The 18,645-nt window shown below is 43.7% G+C and overlaps 1 protein-coding gene across 1 annotated transcript; it reads left to right on the top strand.

Annotated features, from left to right (window-relative positions):
- Positions 1 to 871: 871 nt before the first annotated feature.
- POPDC3 (popeye domain containing 3) lies at positions 872 to 14,725 on the top strand. Its single transcript, XM_049818079.1, has 4 exons — positions 872 to 1,032; positions 9,762 to 10,506; positions 12,341 to 12,449; positions 13,367 to 14,725. Exons 2-4 carry the CDS (start codon positions 10,016 to 10,018, stop codon positions 13,685 to 13,687), a joined length of 921 nt encoding a protein of 306 aa, XP_049674036.1. The 5' UTR covers positions 872 to 1,032; positions 9,762 to 10,015; the 3' UTR covers positions 13,688 to 14,725.
- The last annotated feature ends 3,920 nt before the right edge of the window (positions 14,726 to 18,645 follow it).

Here is an 18,645-nt window from a genome sequence, read left to right as displayed (position 1 = left end):
GGGCAGCCCCGCGGCGGGACCGGCTGCCGGGGAGAGGGCGGGGGAGGGGAGCGCGGCCGCAGGAGGGGAGCGGCGGGACGGGCGGCAGCTCCCGCCGCCTCAGGCCGCCCCGCTTCGGCTCGGCGCGGGGTGGCCCCGCCGCCCGCAGCCCCCCGGGACCGGCGGGAGGCGCCTGCGCGCTGCGGCCGCTCGGTGCCGGCCCCGGAGCTGGCGCCGCCCGCAGCCTCCCGCCGGCTGCTGCCTATTTTAGTCACGGCGGCGGAGCGGGGGGACGCGGGGCGGCAGCCAGAGCCCGTCCCCGTCCCCGTCCCGTCCGGGCGCTGGCCGCGAAACTTTTCCGAGGGCGCGGGCAGAGGGCCGGGGCAGGTAAGGGGCGCGGGCGGGCCGGGCCGGGCCGGGCCGGGGCGGGCTGAAGCCCCGGCGCTGCCTCCGCCCGCCCCCCGCCGGCGCTGCCCAGTCGGGCGGAGCGTCGCCCCGCTCTGCCCGGCGGCCGAGGCGGGGGGGGTGGGGGGAGGAAGCCGGGGCCGCCTCCCGCCCCGCTTCGGGCCCGCGGCGGCGGCGGCGGCGGCGGGGACCGTCCGTCGGGGGAGGGCTGGCGCCCCGAGGGCTCGGCGGGGTCCTGGGCGGCGTGTGGCGGGCCGGGGCGCTGCCCGCCTTGGGAGGTTCCGCGCCGGGGCGGGCCGGCTACGGTCCCCGGAGCGCCCGAGCTCAGCCTCGGCTGGAAGGTGGAGGGCTTCGCCGCGTCCCCTCTGTGAGGGCGCGGGGCGCGGTGCCCCGCTCTTCCCCTCCCGAGGGGCCCGCCTGAAGGGAGGCTCTTCCTTACGTGTCTCGGGCTGAGGGTTTGTTTCGTAGGAAAGCGCGGTCTCTGGTTTCTCCTCGGGGGCAGCTGCTGCCCGCGCACGCAAGAGCTGACTCGGGAAGTATCGCTACTTTGCAAAACCCAACCCGGGATGCGGGGATTTCGTCCACCGACTAGGGGTTGGCGTCATAGGCTGCCGGTGTTTGGGTCTCCTCTCTCGCCACCAACGAATGGTAAGAGCAGATGAACCCTGAAATTAAGATCGGGTTTTGCGTTTGCGGTTGTTCCTTTCCAAAGGTGCGACGAATGATACAAAACACTTCCTTTCCCCAAACTATAGTGGTTTTTTCTAAACGTATTTTTCCAAACTCTAATGTTTTGCCACATTTTCTTCAGCTGTTCTGTAAAGCTTTGTGTGCGTTTAGGCTGTCAATCACTTTATGGGCAAACATTTTACGTAGCTGATCTCTTGTAGTATTGAGTCATGGACCGCCTGGTAGTGTTATAAAGATGTCATTGGTGAAATCTGGCTTCCAGAACTGGGGCCTCTTGCCACTCCGTTGATTAATGGCAATATGATTGGATACATGTGAGTAAAAATGTCTTCACTGACCACTGCAAAACAAGAATTGGTTTACAGATCCGCAGAACTGTTGCTGTTCAGGCTTTCCACAAAGTTCTGTACGGTGCCAGATAAGAAGGTAACTTGAAATGTCAAGTTTTTAAGAAATGCCTTGCCTGCAAAATAGGAAGTACACTGCAAGTCCTGTAGCGAGGAGAGCAGATACTGAAACAGAAGGAAATGTGATGCAGGTAGTTGTGAAGGCAAAGTTTGTGGCAGGAAAACTTTTTTTTGATGAAAGTGAGAACAGAAAGTTTATTAAGGATTGGAGAAAAGGGTTGTTAGCTGAAGCTACATTTAATCTTTGTTAAGTGTGCAGGCTCTTCAGAGATGAGATTTTATCATTTTAGTGTGTTCCACTACCTTGTGAACAAACTCTGACCAGTGTCTCCAGGTGATGATTCAGTACCTGTAATGGGGCATGACGCTGTTGTTCAAACAGAAGTCAGATACCCTACAGTGAACAAAGCCTCGGTTTGTGATTATATTACGTAATGAAACTAAGAGTATTCTGGCTCTCGTAGATAGAAAACTAATGAAAGTGATGCTAAACCAGTGCCACGTGCATGCTTCTGCCTAGCTCTGTTTTGTATGTAAAGCTGTATGACACTCGTTACAGTAAAGCAGAGAGTAGAACTGTACTTCTAAACCCCAAACCCTCCAGTAAAGATAAATAGTTTCAGCAGGTCCATTAGGACATCCTTGCTACCTTTCACTGTGTAGAGCTCATGGGGTACATAAATGTGGCATTTCATGGCCTAGCGTGCTGTTTATCTGTTTGAACACATGGGTCGTGACACTACTTCTCCATAATCCAGCTGTACATGCAGGGGTAGTACAATGAACCAAGCCTCTGTGTTCGTTTCTTTTTTGGGAAATGGAGTTCACGTCAGGCGGTTGGTTTCATGGCAATATATTCCCGTCCAAAGGCACCACTATACCGTACAAATGATTTAAGCTGAATTCTGCAGAGTTCAGTTGTAGTTCATTAACACAGTTTTAAAGCACTTGTGAAATAAACATTGTAGCTGCTTTCTCTATTATTTATTTAAAAGGTAAACAGTAGAAAAGCTTGAACTTGTGCTTCAGTTTTCAGTTTCTTTTATACAACACAATAAAACAGACCCCCTGAATTATTATTTGGCCAATGCTGCTCAATATACAGGAGCCTTGCTCAAATATACCCAAGTGCTAGCAATCCATAGCCAGTTTAAAAAAATGTCTGTCATTCCATATTCATGTTTCCTAGGAGCAAAAGACCTTAAAAAAGGAGGGCAGGGATTATTCTTCTTAATTTGGCAGGAATACCACATGTCCTTATGGTTCATCAGTTCTGATTCAAGTTGGAAGAAAATTTCTTTTTTCATATCAGATACTGTCCAGATGATAAAATAGATAGCATCTTCAATATTGGCTTTGCAACCACAGAGGATTGCATTGTGTATTTTACAGTGATAAATGAGGAATCGTTCAAGTACTGTAAGCTGTCTATAGTAAGGTAGCCCTTAAATATTTAACGACTAAATAATAGCAACTTCACTGTATGTAGTGCTTCTAATGAACCTTAAACTATTCTGTTTTGCTGTGGGTTTTCTTCCTCTCTTGATGCCTCCCCCTGCCTGGCTTTTTTCCACTTCTTAAAAAGATTAGTAGGAATTTGAGCAAATTGTAAGTAGAATCAGGCCATCCCGGCTGCAGCCAAACAAGCTCGATGAATTGAAAGTCCCATGAAAAGGCTCTCGTTGAAGCGCTCCGCTTTGGAGAAAGCGGTTCTGCATGGGCTGCAGCAGGGAGTCGGGAGTCAGGCCCAGCCTGGCGAGGAGGACAGCCAGTTACCAGCCTCGTGCCGTTGGTGGGTCGTCCGCGTGGACCATTGCCTTCAACGTAGAGATGGCATTGGGGGGGTCTCCTGGGTTAGGCAGCAGCTGACTGAAGTCAGGGGTTCTTGGTTGGGCAACTTTGAATGCGAGAGCCTCAATTCTGCCTGACCAGAGCAGGGTTTTGGCCCCAAAAAGTCCCGCTTGGCTGGTGGTTATTTCTCGGAGCTGCCCTGAAGGCAGTGAAGCACCACTGATGGTTGGACATGCCCCAGCTGCTTGTTTTCTAGGTCTGAGCATTCCCAGAAAGATCTCTCTCCGAGAAGGTATCACTTCACATGGACACTCCGGGGGTGGGGGTCCAGTTCAGCAATTGTAGCCTGCGCGGCCCCGGACTGTACTGGAAGGACTGGAAAGGGTGCAGTTTGACCGCTTTTCCTAAGGCCTGCGATGCTTTACCTTCCAAGTGACAGCCTGCACTCAGAGCGCTGATGGAGGGTGTGAGACATAGGGATGAGCCATCAGTGAGACCCAGGATGCCTTTCTCATCCCAAGGGAGTGCAGATCCATCTTCCTTCCTCCCATGAGAGTGCCCCGAGTGACTCATTTTGACTCATGTGGGTGGGTCATTTGCTGCCCTTCTTGTTGAAGCTGTGAAATTGTGCAGAAAGGAGACTGAGGAAGGGAGAACTGTGCTGCATTTGCTCTTCATTCTGCGATGGGGGCACTCACCCAGGAGCAGGATCCTGAGGTGAGCTCGGCTGCCAGGGTTGCATGCATGTTCCGTGTTAAGGCATTCACTGATAAAACATCCCTTTCTTTGAAGAACGTTGGCAGGAAGGGATGCTGGCTCCACATGGATGAAGGTTTCTTCTGGAAGGTCTATATGAGGGATAATTTCAGAGATACACCTGTCTTCAGTGTTTTCTCTTGTCTAAAGTAGCTGCTTAGTTGAGATAGGCTTCTAGATCTCATTGGGAAGGCCAGCTATGTAACTTTCTAGGTATATACAACTTTTTTATATTAAGTAACTTAAGACAAAAGTCCAGAAGACATCATTGCGATCATCTAATCTGATTTCCTGTAGAACAAAAAATAGAATTGTGTAAATCAATTAATTTTTTTAATCATAGCGTACCCAGATTTATTTTAGGTACCAGGCAGCATCCTGACTTCCTTAATTCCCAGCAAAGGAAATCTTTCAAGCCATCCCATTAATTAATTACCCTTGCCATGTACGCTTGTGTATCTTTGTAATCTGAATATGTCTAGTTTTATAGTGACTGATTATCTTGATACCCTTGTCTTTGGGACTGGGTAGTCTTTTTCTTCCTCATCCTCCTTCCACCTTCTTGAATAGGTGTTACGGACTGTGGTGAAGCTACTGTGGCCTTCTCTATATTGTGCAGGCTGCATTTTTGGGGGAAAACCACGTGTTTTCCAGTATTGTAATTACTGCTTTCTCTAGGATATAGTCTCAAGAAGTTTAAGGTAAGCTAGCTTGTGTTGTTAGTTACTGTCCTAGTTGCTGCATGCATGTTTTGAGCCTGGAGTGGGTTCAGGGAGAGTTTATCACTGAAAATAGCTTGTTTATCTGCCCATACTCACCTTTAGGCACATGGCCATACCTCTCTGTAGGTGCATAGCTCCTCCATGCACTGAGTTAGACACTGTATTGCAATTAAGAGTTTGGTTGTCTCGGTCCCTTTGGGTATCTAACCCCAAGTGAACAACTGCAGAAGGAAAGTAGTTTGAGGAAAGCGCGTTGCATAAACAACCATTGAGAGCAATAGGTGTCAGCAGGGGGGCAGAGAGAGGATTTCAGAGACGTAGGAGCAATGGAAGGAAGGGGTACATTAGTCGACGTATGCATTTACATTGTATGTTAGAGGAGTACTTACCAGAATTAAGGAGCAGCTTTTTTTTATACATCTAAATGATGGCCAGACCAGATGTAACTTGCCAGCCTAGATGGGGTGCTTGGAGTTCATCCCTCTGGAAGCGGGGGACATCGAGGCCGGGAGGGTCCCCCTTGGCTGGAGGGACCGCTTGGTTCCCAGCAGTGTTGCTGGAGTAGCTTTGCTGACTGCCAAGTCAGGCTGTGACCACTAGCTCATGTATAAACATCTACACTGTAGATGGCTAAAACCAGTGAGACAAATCCTGCTAAATCCAGCATAATCTCATTTTGTACATGAAAGCATATACGCTGTAAAGGAAAATTTTCCCTATTGCTTCCAAAGGTAGAGCAAACAATTCATCCAGGCTGGTTACACAGTCAGCATGTACGGCTCTACGACCTGTTAACATGTACAGTGTGAAAGTGCTGAGGGCTTTCTGCCTGAATACTTGGGATAAGACAACTAAAGAATGGAGTATTCAAACTCCTAATAGCTTTACTTTTGATTTGATTAAGAAGAGCAGAGAGAGAACTGCTGTTGGCCTCAGGTCTTTTAGGGTTTATTTTTTGCAGAAATTATTGTGATCCAGACACAATAACTAACACTCAAAGCTTCTCAGAGTTGAATTGAGTCATTAGTGACAAAAATGGGGTAAAGTACTCAGTTCTCAAGCAAATAAAAAATGTACGTAATTGGTAATACTTTGTGAGAATACTACAGTGTATGGGGAAAATGCCCATTTTGGGAGGCGGAGGTTGTACTGTGTGCATTTATATTACAATATAAATTAATTCTGTTTTGACTGTTTTAGTATACTGCTTATATGAAGTTCCAAGTTGCTGGCAGGTATTTATTTTGGAGAGTATAAGTGAAATACTCCATTTACTGCTTTGAAGCTCCAGCAAACTCATTGATTTTGACACTTCTAATGACAGCTTAGTCCTTTCAGCAATTCTGTTGTTTGTTTTAAAGAAGTCTATCCTGCTATATATTGCTCACATCTCTAGTATGGACTGATTTTTTTCTCCCAGCACCTTATCTGCTCCTGCTGGAGAGGGTGGGATGTGTGGTGGGGCAAACCACTCAGAAGCATCTCAGTAATTCAGCCTGTGTTGGCAGGGCACGTCTCCTTCCTGAGCTGGGAGGAGACCTCTTCCAGGCACCTCTGGCTCCAGCAGCCTACAGATGTCAATGTTGTGCTGTTCTGAATACTGTAGTCATGTAGCAGAGACTCTGCTTGTGCATGGTTCTCCTTCTTCTCCGTAGGTAGGGTACAGAGTAGAAAGTATTCACCGTTTGCTTGGGGAAGATACAGTTCTTCAGGCTTATAATCCAAGGTACCTGCTTTAAATGCAGTTTCCTGCTGAAGCTTGCCTAAGCACCACCGTCAAATGAACCTGTAGCGATAACTGCTCACCACAGCCAGGACAACTGAGGCAGGACATCAAACAAGGCCACGTCAGTTGGAACATTCCATGTCCCGGGAGGTGGCTAAGAATGCCGAGGCGTGTCAGTGAAGGGATGGTGTCCCCTTCGGGTGCTTGCAAACTTGGTGATGCCGTGCTACTGGGGGCACTTTGTAGACTGGTCCTCGCTGGAGGATGACTCACAGTTAGTTACCACAGCTGTTTGGTTTTTTGGTTTGGGGGATTTTTCACCCCCCACCCCCACTTTAATTAGATGAATGGTTTAATTAGAGTGACTGTTCTGAAGCCCTCAAGAGTTTAAATTTTGGACTTGTAGGAACTATAAAGAAAAATGTGAAAGGCCTTATCTAGCACTAAATACCAATCAAAATTAGAAATTTTACTATACTTGGGCCCATACATACTATTGTCTGTGCTCTATTTAATACTTCATAAAAAAAAAAAATACTACCAAAAATATTTAGCTCCCAAATCTTAGACTGATTTCATGATTAAAAAAAAGTGAATCCTCTCTTTCTGCCTGCAGTTCACTGGCAGCAAGCATGCCTGCTCTTCACCGTAGCCCTGAGAAACCAGCTCCATTTAGTAGTAGGCTTCGTCAGTGTATCCAGCAGGTTTGTTTTGGCCTGCACACTTCGTGTAGCTCAGGAGAGTGTCATGTTGGTGAGGCTGTATTCTGCGCTAGCGCTGGCCTCCCTCTTTTACCCGTCCTCTTGCCCGGATGGAGGGAGGCCCTCTGCAGCCTGGGTGATGCTGTGGCACAGTAGAAGTTCTCATAGTTCTGAAATAACTGAGAGTTTTGCATACAGTGGTTTTGGAAGACAGGTCCCATTCCAAAAATAAACAGTTCCAAATACAGGACAGTTTTTTCCAGGCCTTGGGTTTTGTGTACGATGACCCTCTATCTGTGTCCTAGTGGTGTGCTGTTCCTTCCAAATTATTTTGACCCGTCCTGTCATGAATAGATGTTTTACAGCAATGCTATGAGCTGTAGTGTGGGCAGACTGTGAATGCTATAAGCGAATTGGAAATTGAACATAAATTTTGTGAAATTACTGCAACGTCATGTCAAATTATTGCAATGTGTGACTTTACATGACAAAAAGACATTGGTGATGGAAGCAGATTACAGTATGGATCTACGGTGGTTTTGCTTGTGGTATGCATACAGCTTCCCATGTAACTTCTCAGTCATGCTTCCATTCAAAACACTGAATTTTTTTGTAGAAATTAAGGTCTTCATGAGAACTGCTCAGAGCAAAACATTGGCAATAGAGTAGAAGTATTAACAATAATCCAAAAATCGCTGTTATCAATGATTCTATTTAAAAAAAACCCCAAACAATCAAACAAAAAACTTCTGCTGCCAGTTTTTGACTGTGCAGTGGAAGTGCTGACTGGATTCGGAACACAAGGTCTGGGAACCGCGTGTTCCAGTTTTATTTTCTTTTTGGTTCAGAAATCTTAACCCCTTGATTGTAGAAGTACCACCTAAAATTCCTCGTGTTCTTACCATGCCTGGGTAACTTCTTGGTAGCTGACGCAGTTCTCATCTGCCATTCTACAAGGGCTAAATCCTGCATCTGGGGGGGAACCCTGTACCAGAAAAGAGTTTTTGGGTAAAGAGACAAAGAGAAAAGCTTATAGTTGCAAATGATGTAATTCTTGTAATGCTGCTTCTTCCACTGCAGTAGGATATCAAACGTTTTAATTTGGAGAGGTTCTGTGCTCTTTAGCTGTGGTATCTTTATGCATCAGTGACTTCCTTATTGCCACTGCCAGAGAGGGAGAGCTCTCCTCCTAACCTTTTCTTCTGAACTCTGCCACTCAGTTGTTTAGGATTTTATGTCTTTATTTAGCATTAGTGTTTTTGAATCATGGAATTAATGTTGGGCCTTGAATAAACTTAAAAGAATTAAAGCTGTAGCAGCTAGGAAATGGGGTATGACTTTGCTTTATTAATTTCTTTGACCTGTCACTGTAAAAAAAAAACAAAACAAAAACAACAACAAAAAAAAAAACACCACTGAAGGCCCTGCTGAATGATGTTGGATGCTTCACTGCACCAGTAGTACTTTTTAAGTATTGACTTCTGTGGCTCTTGAAAAAAATAAATAAATTAAAAAGCTAACTTTGATATTCTAGAGAATCTAATAATTTAGATAGCAAGGTATTTCTTAGCTTCCCTGCTGTTTTACCAGGAAAAGAACCAGCCAGTTAAAGGCTTGGGTGAGTTTCAATCCTGATTACACTGCTGATAGACTCTGGCTTTGCAATTTTTACCATGTCTAATCTCACATTGAAGCATGTATTTTTACTTTAAACGACAGACATAGAAAACCGGTTTTGATTTTTTAAAATTTATTTGGGGGGGTTGTCCATGCTTTTCAGATGTGTATTTCATTTTATTAACTCTTAGGAATACATTATCATGTGGAAACAAATATAATATTTAACATTTTACAGTGTTGAACAATAATTTTATGTGGTCTGTGGCATGAAATTATACAAGGTAGAACTTCGGATGTTATAATTGCTTTGTAAATGCTCTTTGAGAAGTATTTTGCAGGAGTACTTACTTCATGTTCTAATAACATAATCTGTATAAAGCTGCCTCTAAGCTTTGTAGTCTTCCTTATACATGACAGCTTTTTGCCTGTCATCCTTGGAGTAGAAAAGACCATCCCCCATGATACTTGGGTTTCCCTTATTGTGGTGTTTGGGGATTTAGTTTGTTTTCTCTGAGGACAGAGAGCAGCCTTGCTCAGCTCATTAATGAGAGTGGTTTGACTGGAATCCAGACTGAGATGGAGGAACTGAACAAGGAGCAATAGTCACTGTGACTTCTTGTCCAAGAGCTAGGTACGGCATTAAACGAGACTTGCAGGTAGCAGGTTCAGGACCAACAAATGCAACTATCTCCTCAGCATTAGGCTGTGGAAAGGCTTGTCATAGGATGTTGTGGATGCGATGTACGGGTTTACATGGATTCAGTGGCGACTCAACAGTTGCTACAGGGATCATAGATAGAGAAGCATGATCTTCAATTGAATGAATATTAAGGTTTGATCCTGGAATCACAGGGCTACAAGGGAGATTGGAAGATTGTAATGCAGTCCATGGTTTTAGACAAAAACAAAGTTTAATTGATGAAAATAATTTGATAAGTAATTCATCTTTTCTTCACTTGCCCAGATCAGATGAAGCTACAGATGACATGGCCAAAGTCAAAACAGTGCATGAACTGATGAGAAACAGCATTGCCTTCTGCGAACGTTAGCTTCCTAGTTGCTGGGAATCCTAAGTGTGACTTTACTACCAAAAGAGACCCTGACATAATGTGATCAGTGAGCAGAGTTTTCAAGAATGGAAAAGCAAAGGACCCCGCTAGCTGCATCTCATAAATAAAAGTTTCCAAGATTCAGCTGAATCAAAGAATTATTCCAGCCATGGGAGAAAATGCAAGTTTCTGGGAGAGTTTGATATATGCACATCCTACATGTACCACCTGGAAGCAAGAGGCAGAGGGATCTATCTACCACCTAGCCAGTATTCTCTTTGTTGTGGGCTTCATGGGTGGAAGTGGATTCTTTGGGCTTCTCTATGTCTTCAGCTTGCTTGGATTGGGCTTTCTCTGCTCTTCTGTTTGGGCTTGGCTGGATGTCTGTGCTGCTGATATATTCTCCTGGAATTTTATACTGTTTGCTATATGCTTCGTCCAGTTCATTTACGTTACCTACCAAGTTCGGAGTGTTTCCTTTGACAGAGAATTCCAGGAACTCTACAGCGCTCTCTTCCAGCCTCTGGGAATTTCCTTGACTGTCTACAGGAAGATTGTCTTGTGCTGCGACGCAGAAGTGGTTACCCTGGAGAAGGAACACTGTTATGCCATGCAGGGCAAAACACCTATTGATAAACTGTCCTTGCTTGTGTCAGGCAGGTTTGTATCGGTTTGTTCAGACTTACTGCAAATATCTTTATTTTTTCCTCCTTCTTGAAAACAAAAGCAAAAAAAACCTTGCCTGAGTTGTGTAGTGTTTGTTCATTTTCCAGTGCAACAGATTAAATATTAATGCAAGTAATATAAATATTAAAAGGCTAAATACACTTGTCTAGGACAGCACTAGCATAAAAACACTAAGCACAAATTCTGTAATAGCATAAAGAAAAGGATTTTAAGTCATTCTTTTCCAGACTGCGGTATTGTAGCACTTAACAGGTTAGGCAGATAAAGGGAACAAATGTGTGCTTCAGTCTTCAGGCTATGGTTTGCTATCCATCTACTGCCTAGCTGATGAAGAAAGCATCTTTCTTATTTTTCTTTGCTAGTATCATCTGAAACAGGACAAAAAGGTAGTTATGAAACTGAATATAGTGAAAAAAACTCTATTAACAGAGATCTTGACTTTGATACAGTTTGTATTTGGTTGCTTTCTGTGGGGTGGAAGAAGAGAGGGAGTAAGGCAGAGCAGAAGGCCTAAAAGCGCCCTTCCATTACAAGAGGACATAGTTGAGCCCTATCAAGATTTGCAGAACTGCGTCTACAGTTACTGTATACTGTGATCGGTAGTTAGACCCTGAGGCAACAAATCCACCTGCTTGTACTCCCTGCTTGCTGGAGACCCTTCTGGCAACCTTGCTGATGCTTTCCTGAAGGAAAATACTAGCTCTCGTACTGTATACAAAGTGGTATACAGTACTGAACCACCACAAGAGTAGGTGGGATACCCACAGATGATGGCCATGGTCTGTCTTTGATGGGATGCTTTGTAGGTGCATTTTGACAGCCTACTGCATGGACAGATGGAATTTGTAGGCACTGAAGGGGTGAAAGACCAATGCATGTAACACCATTTGCCTCCTTCACTTGAAAGCCATGGGATATACTTCTAGGTTTGGCAAATAGACATTTTAGAGGGAACAAACTGGCAAAAGCAGGGAGTAGGAAGCAGGAGTTCCCCACAGCGTGTGTTGGGTAGGGCTCTCTCGATGTTTAACAGGATTACATGGCCACAGAACTGTTTCTGGAGCCAGGAGAACAGCATGGAGGTATGGGTTCTTTGTGTGAATGCTGTGGCCTTCTGCAGATGCCAAAGAAAAATTTTCTTTCTACTTTTTAAATCATATTTAAGTCTGAAGACACACAGGCGGAAACGTATGATTAAACCTCATGAGCTAAAAGAAAAAAGCAAGCTATAGGAGTCCTCTTTTGCACCAAGATTAATGCTTCTTACAAAATCAGAAGCAGCAGCCCTATACTGCATCAAGAAGGGTAGCAGGAACTCCCTGCATGATTACTAACTGGCTGGGCATGTAGAAGGATGGACACCTCTCCTTCAGCATGACTGTGACCAAAAGCAAACTCCACGTGGTACTTTCTAGACAGCTGCCAAGAATGCTCTGAACCAGGGTGTCACTAAAGGACAACTACGTAAAATCCGTATGTTTCATTGCAAGTAGTCCTAAATTAGCTGGCCTTTTCGTGACAAAGCTTGCACATCGCTTCACGGACCTGCCCCAGAGAGAATAATGTGACTTGAATAAGGCCTGGAAAGATTTCCATTTCAGTTGCACGATTTTCTTGTGTTCTCTTTCAACTGGCCTGATGAAGTTGTGTTTAAAAATATAGCTAGGATACTGTTGGCCAGTGATTGCTTTTTCATGCTCTCAAATCTATATTTAAACTCCTCACATAGTAGAAATAACACATTCTTGTTGCAGTTGTTGCTGCTGTACAGGTAGTACTAACAAATTAACACATCTTATCTTGGTAGGATCAGAGTGACAGTTGATGGGGAGTTTCTGCATTATATTTTTCCTCTTCAATTTCTGGATTCTCCTGAATGGGATTCACTGAGGCCCACAGAAGAGGGAATTTTCCAGGTAAAAGTGGAGAGGGTTTTTTTTGACTACTACAGAAAACTGTTCAAATCCTACTTGGTTTAGAAGTAAGTTCATTTAGGTGTGGGTCTTGTTTGTGAAATTATACAAACAAGTCGCATTCCATTAATTTGGGGAGGGAATTCCTCTTTACGCGCTGGACTGGTTATACTGTTTGTATCTTCTTTCTGTTTGCATCTTGCTGTTACAACAGATGGGGTTTTTCTTAAAGCTAACCTGGGTCGTAGACTCTGTTTGCATTCTTTGGCTGTGCTAAAATCCAGCCCTGAGAAACCAGGTTTGCAGGAGGTGGGTGGAAGCTGATGGTGAAGAGGGTTCCCTATGGGAAGTGAACCGGAGAGCGCGGGTCTGGGAAGAGGAGTGCCCGTGGGTACCGCTCGGCGTGGGCGACAGCGTGGGACGCGGCGTCCATCGGGGCGGCCCCCCCGTCATCCGCGAGTCCTCCCACTGCTGTCGCTCGACTGACACCCGAGCCCCTGCCCGTGTGGGATCTGATGTCTCGTGTCACGAGGGCAAGTGGCATTTGTCAAGAGCTTTCTTTAGACCGGCCTTGCCAGCTGGGGCTGCCAAGAGCGAAGCGGGGAGCGCAGGGCCGCGGCCCGGCCGTCCTGGCTGGGGCTGCCCTTCAGCGCGGGCGTGCTGTCACTGAGGCCGGCAAGACGCGGTCACTCGGCCCATTCCCCGTCAGCCTTCTCCCTGGTCTCTTGCATACAGTAGGCCTCGCAGAGCTCTCTGGCCGCATTAAATGGCTTTAATTGCGGTAGGTGCAAAGAGGTGAAGCGTATGTTACAGACACAGCCTGCCTGCCTGCTGAGAGAGGGGGCCGCTTTCTGAGCAAGGGCAGCAGCAGCAGTACCACTGCCTTATTGCCTAGCTAATTTTAATTTTCTCTTCTATAGGTAACCCTTACAGCAGAGACAGATTGTCGGTACGTGGCCTGGAGGAGAAAGAAGCTGTATCTGCTGTTTGCTAAACACCGTTTCATCTCCCGCCTGTTCTCAATTTTAATTGGGAGTGACATTGCTGAAAAACTGTATGCCTTGAATGACAGAGTGCACGTGGGGAAGGGCTTTAGGTATGACATTCGGTTACCGAACTTCTACCACGTCTCACTGTCAGAGACCCCTCCGGTGCAGCCCTCCCACCACCTACAGAGAGGGTCCCCCCGGCGCAAGCCCACCAGGGTTACAAACTGTGGCTCCTTCAGCACACAGTCCTAGGAAGGAAAACTCTGCTGCAGCCGTTCCCCAAAGCGGTGAAGGGAAAGGTGAAGTGGTGAAGCAGAAGAGCAGAAGGATGAAGCAGAATGAGACCCCGTCAAGCCAAATTTGACTGACAAGTGCCATTTACTTGCATTGGAATAGCTTGAATTCTTCCTCTCTCTAGAGCCAGCGGGTTGGCTTCTGCATTTTGACTGTTTGTGCAATATATTTAGTTTCTGTTGATTCTTTCATTGATCTTCATCTCCTTGCTTTTGGAGGAAGACAAATCGTAACAGGCTGAAGTTTTATTGTAATTGTGGTGGCCTCTGTGTTGTGTTTTTAAAAAAAAAAACAGACCCACAGTATTTGTAATTACACTTTCTCAAAATTATTTGCCATAACGAAGTATAGTCAGTATAGTCAATGAGGACAAGTAAGTTGTCTTCAAAATATGGTGACTGGCTTGTAACATTCATATTTATGCCACGTGAACATCGTCTCAATTAACATGAAGAATATTGTAGAAAAAGACTAAGAGACCGGTTGCGTTGGGTTTGTTTTTTAAAGAAATGACAGGTTTTGAAATGCACAGCAAGGTTATTAAAAAACAAACAAAAGAAAACAACAAATTCTGTCCCATGAGCAATTGGTTTCTCTCTGTCCTAAAGAAGCATTATGTGAAAGCAAACAAATGTAATTTCTGGCATTAGAAAAGTAAAGCAGTTGTAACTGCTGCAAATACAGCTTAGGGAAATGATCATGTAGTGTTTCTGATAGAATATGATGCTATAGGACCTAGGCTTCCACAGTGTCAGTTCCATTTGTGACACGTACAGTAAATACTGTTAATCAATCAACTGCCAAACCATTGGAGTTTGTTTACAATATTCTTTTTAGCCAGGTTTGTCAAGAAGAAACTAAGAAATGGCCACAGCAATAAATACGATTTTTAACCAAAACATTCTTGTTTAGATTCCAGAGTCACTTTTCTGTGCCTGTGAAATTCTTGATTTAAAAGGTATTCTCTCCCTAATTCTGTGGTGTTTTAATGGCATAAGGGAGCACCAGCTCATGCTTCAGTAGGAGAGAGTTGGTTTCAACCCTTGAGGTCACTGTGCCTTTGGGGAGAAGTATCTGAATGTCTTTGCTAACTCACCTTCCTGCTGCTATGCCTGATGCCTACCAGTAATCAAAAAATAAGAAGCATTACTATTTTATGAGACTGTATTGCTGCTTGATATATCTGGAGGTAGATCACATTTTTAATATTTTAAAATTGCTGCACTGTTTAGTAGGACAACCATTGTGTGTTTGTGGTTGTGCAGGTATACATATGAGTTTAGATCTTGGGAGTTGTTGCTGGAGGACTTAAAATAATGATACAACCTCATGCTTGAAAGATAGTCAGGCAGTGTGTATAGGAAAGCTATTGGAAGTGAACCTGTTTGAAGGACCTTCAGTGTAGAGCAGATAACATACAAGTTTTGCTTTTAGCTTTCTGTTCCTTTTCTCGGAGAGGAAAATCTGTCAAACGTAAATACCATAGCATGCAATGTGATAATCCCCAAATCCCTTTAATAACCCTTCTACACAATGTATTCTGTATGTATTACTTAATGTGCGAAGTCCCTTAAGTCACAAAGCTACTTTGTCTTGGTCAAAAGAGAATTGAAAAAATGCAAACAAAGAATTCATTGACAGCTATTAAAAGACCAGCCCAGAAAATAACTAAGGCACAAAGTGCCAGAGGCTGGCTGGCTGTAGTAAGGACATATGGCTGTGTGCGTCCTCTTGTATACATCTCACGGTTAAGGGACAGGATAGCAGGCTACCTGACCCCTTAGTATGACACAGCACAGGTATTCTCATGTGCTTAGTATCATGTCTTACTTGTTGGTGCTGCCTGGTGCCTGAGGTGGGTAAGAAGTGTGTCATCTCTCCTGGATGTTGTCACTTAGGCTGTGCCTCATGATCCCCGCTCTGCTTCACCTGGCCAAGCTGCTCTGAAAACCTTATGCTGATTTTTAACAGGTGATTTCAAAATAGTCCCTTGTCTCTTACTGTGATGAAATAACAAGAATTTAAAAATTCTCGTGTTATAATATGTGTTGGACAAATATGAAGTTTATACTTAATGTTTTATGTGTTAACAATCTACAAACATAAAAAGATTATAGTCTAGAAACATAAAAGAGATATTATTCTAGACTTAAGTGTAATATAAATCATCAATTAATGCTATCTTTGTTTTCTTGAATATATGGGGCAAGCCAATATATTCAGGAAAACTTGCCTTAACTTAAATAGGGTCAGCATTTAATAAACTGGTATGATCATCTTCACCTTCAAAATATGACCAAGGAGCCTTGCCCCCCTCCAGTTTCCATATCAAACTTATGTAGTCTATTTAAACTACAGCATATTGCTTAAAAAGATACCTGCTCTGGAGTGATGGGTGCTTCATTACATATTTTGGTAATTTTTTTCTTCATTGTGATTGGCGTGTGCCTTGGTTTCAGCCTGGTTTCCAACCACAATCCTCTGTGATGCTGTTCTCTGCTGGAATCAGTTTCTATGAGAAATCTCTACTAGGACATATCTGAGTCAATATCTGAGCATGCTCTTAGCTAATCTTGTTTAGCTTTTGCTACTGTGCTTTTTGGGCTTTGAGTCACTCTTTAAAAATTGTTTCCAGTTTTCCAGGATCTGTTTGAGTCATGACTAGCAGAACATTTCAACTGTAGAATTCAAGGCATGTATATAATACAAGTACACACAAAAGGACTGGAAGCGAGACAGCAAGCCCAATCCACCTCTGTTTTTTTTAATCTTGACAGCACTTCTAAAATGTACTGTAAAATATGCTCTGGTATGTGACTCATAAACCAATGTTTTAGGAGAGCTGTGTAATCTACCTAAGTAAAGACATACTCAGACTGATGTCAGCAAAATAATACAAGCTTTTGTGATATCATATACACCCAGTCATTAGAGACTTGGGATTGTTCAGCCTGGAGAAGAGAAGGTGCCAGAGAGACCTTATTGCAGCCTTTCGATACTTAAAGGGGGTTTATAAGAAAGGTGGGGACAAACTTTTTAGCAGGGTCTGTTGCGATACGACAAGGGGTAATGGTTTTAAACTAAAAGAGGGTGGATTCAGACTAGATATAAGGAAGAAATTTTTTACAATGAGGGTGGTGAAACACTGGCACAGGTTGCCCAGAGAGGTGGTAGATGCCCCGTCCCTGGGGGGTTGGACGGGGCTTTTAGCAGCGTGATCTAGTTGAAGATGTCCCTCTTATGCAGGGGGGTTGGACTAGATGACCCTTAAAGGTCCCTTCCAACGCAAACCATTCTATGATTCTATGATTATTTATAGGTTAGTAAATGTTTGGAGCTAGATGAAGCTCTGACTTGAGCATCATCCAATTTATGCCTATGTTATTACTCAGGAATAACTGTCAGTGAGGTGGTCAGGCTCCTTCATAACTGGTTTAAGTGAATGCATAATTTGAGTCCATGCTGCTTTGTGAATTGAGGGCACTATCAATCCTTTTCTTGATCTGCAGTGATTCCCCTTTACTCACATTTTAAATTTTTAATGGTTCCATAATCTTCTATGGGGTTATGTCTACGTTTGTATACTGTTATAGGTAAGAGTGGCAGAATCCAGTGCATGTGATAATTTGCTAATTCATCAGCATCAGTTGATCTTCCAGAGTTTTTATAATTGTGAACATCATGCTGGAATCGCCCTTACAGCCTGCAAAAGGGTTCAAATTTACTGCACAAGCTAAAAATATACATAGCCTAGGACAGTCAAAGGAGAGGGGTCAAAAAAAAAAAAAAAAAGGAAAACAGAGCACTCAGCTTCTTACAAGTTTTATCCAGGAGAGGTTTATTTTAAATCGGGCTTGTGGCAAACTAATTTATTGGATGCAGCAGTGTATTATGACAGCTTCAAAGTGAGTCTTGCCTCTTTAGGGGCATGGGCCTGACCCTGCGATTGTTTCATTAGGTAGTATTTTCTTAACTAGTAGTAGTGTAAATAGAGGTAACAGATTCTAAGCAATGTTTTTAATCCATCATGCAATTCCATGCAAAACTACAGAATAACCAGAGAGAATGTATCCCCATGTACTATTATAACTAATAATGCTATGCAAAGCCAATTGTAAGCGCTTAACGAAAAAGATTATTTTATACAGTTGCCTCTGGTAACAAAGGCTGGACTTGGTTACTGCGGAGGGCCATCCTGGTCCTAAATTTTCAAGAATTAATTGCCCTGCAACAACCCAGCAAATGTGATGGTGGTTAAAGGAAAATCAGTAATGGAAAGAGTGATGGCAAGCTAGATATGTGACCTCCGCTAGGATAAAGCTGGGAAAGCTGAATACATGCCTCGACGAAATTGTGTAGTTTTGCCACACGCCAAAAAAGGCATATGCTTGCAGTAATTAAATAATATGTTGATGCTACATTTCCAGCAAAAAAGTGCTCTACAGTTTTAGATTATTTTAAATGATAAATATAAGATGTATTTGGATTCAAGATACATGAAAAATTAAAATACAATGTTGTACTGCTCGTATAAACAGGTCTTGCAAACCATGTGTTAAAAATGAACCAAATTCATAGCTATTTAGATAGAAGAAATCTTTTTAAATGGAAAAGAAAAAAAATTACTATCTATTTGCTGAATTCAGACCTTAACAAACTAAATATTTTTTCTTTTTATTACTGTAATAATTGAATGCATATTCTTCTGCCCCAAAGTGTTACTGTATAAGAGGTATTTTTTACAGTACAACAAAATAAATACGTTACTAAGATGGTTTGTTAATCCCTCTTGAAATTACTTACTTTGATTACATTAGTATGCATAAAAATATAATAGGTTCAGGGGTCCCAAGGGAAAACACCCTTTTTTTTCTGTTTGTCTAATTCATGTTAACTTTCCTTTCTTGTAGATTTTT

This window comes from Accipiter gentilis, chromosome 15 (genome assembly GCF_929443795.1).
Source record: "Accipiter gentilis chromosome 15, bAccGen1.1, whole genome shotgun sequence".
Lineage (NCBI taxonomy): Eukaryota > Metazoa > Chordata > Aves > Accipitriformes > Accipitridae > Astur > Astur gentilis.
The sequence above is the reverse complement of the archived record's forward strand: the minus strand, read 5'-3'. Positions and strand labels throughout refer to the sequence as shown.

What these genes read in the sequence shown, in the direction of transcription:
- POPDC3 (XM_049818079.1), top strand. Translation starts at nt 10,016, where the DNA reads ATGGGAGAAAATGCAAGTTTCTGGGAGAGTTTGATATATGCACATCCT. An exon ending in TCCTTGCTTGTGTCAGGCAG is followed by an intron (nt 10,507 to 12,340) that starts GTTTGTATCGGT and finishes TTATCTTGGTAG; the next exon opens with GATCAGAGTGACAGTTGATG. An exon ending in CAGAAGAGGGAATTTTCCAG is followed by an intron (nt 12,450 to 13,366) that starts GTAAAAGTGGAG and finishes TCTCTTCTATAG; the next exon opens with GTAACCCTTACAGCAGAGAC.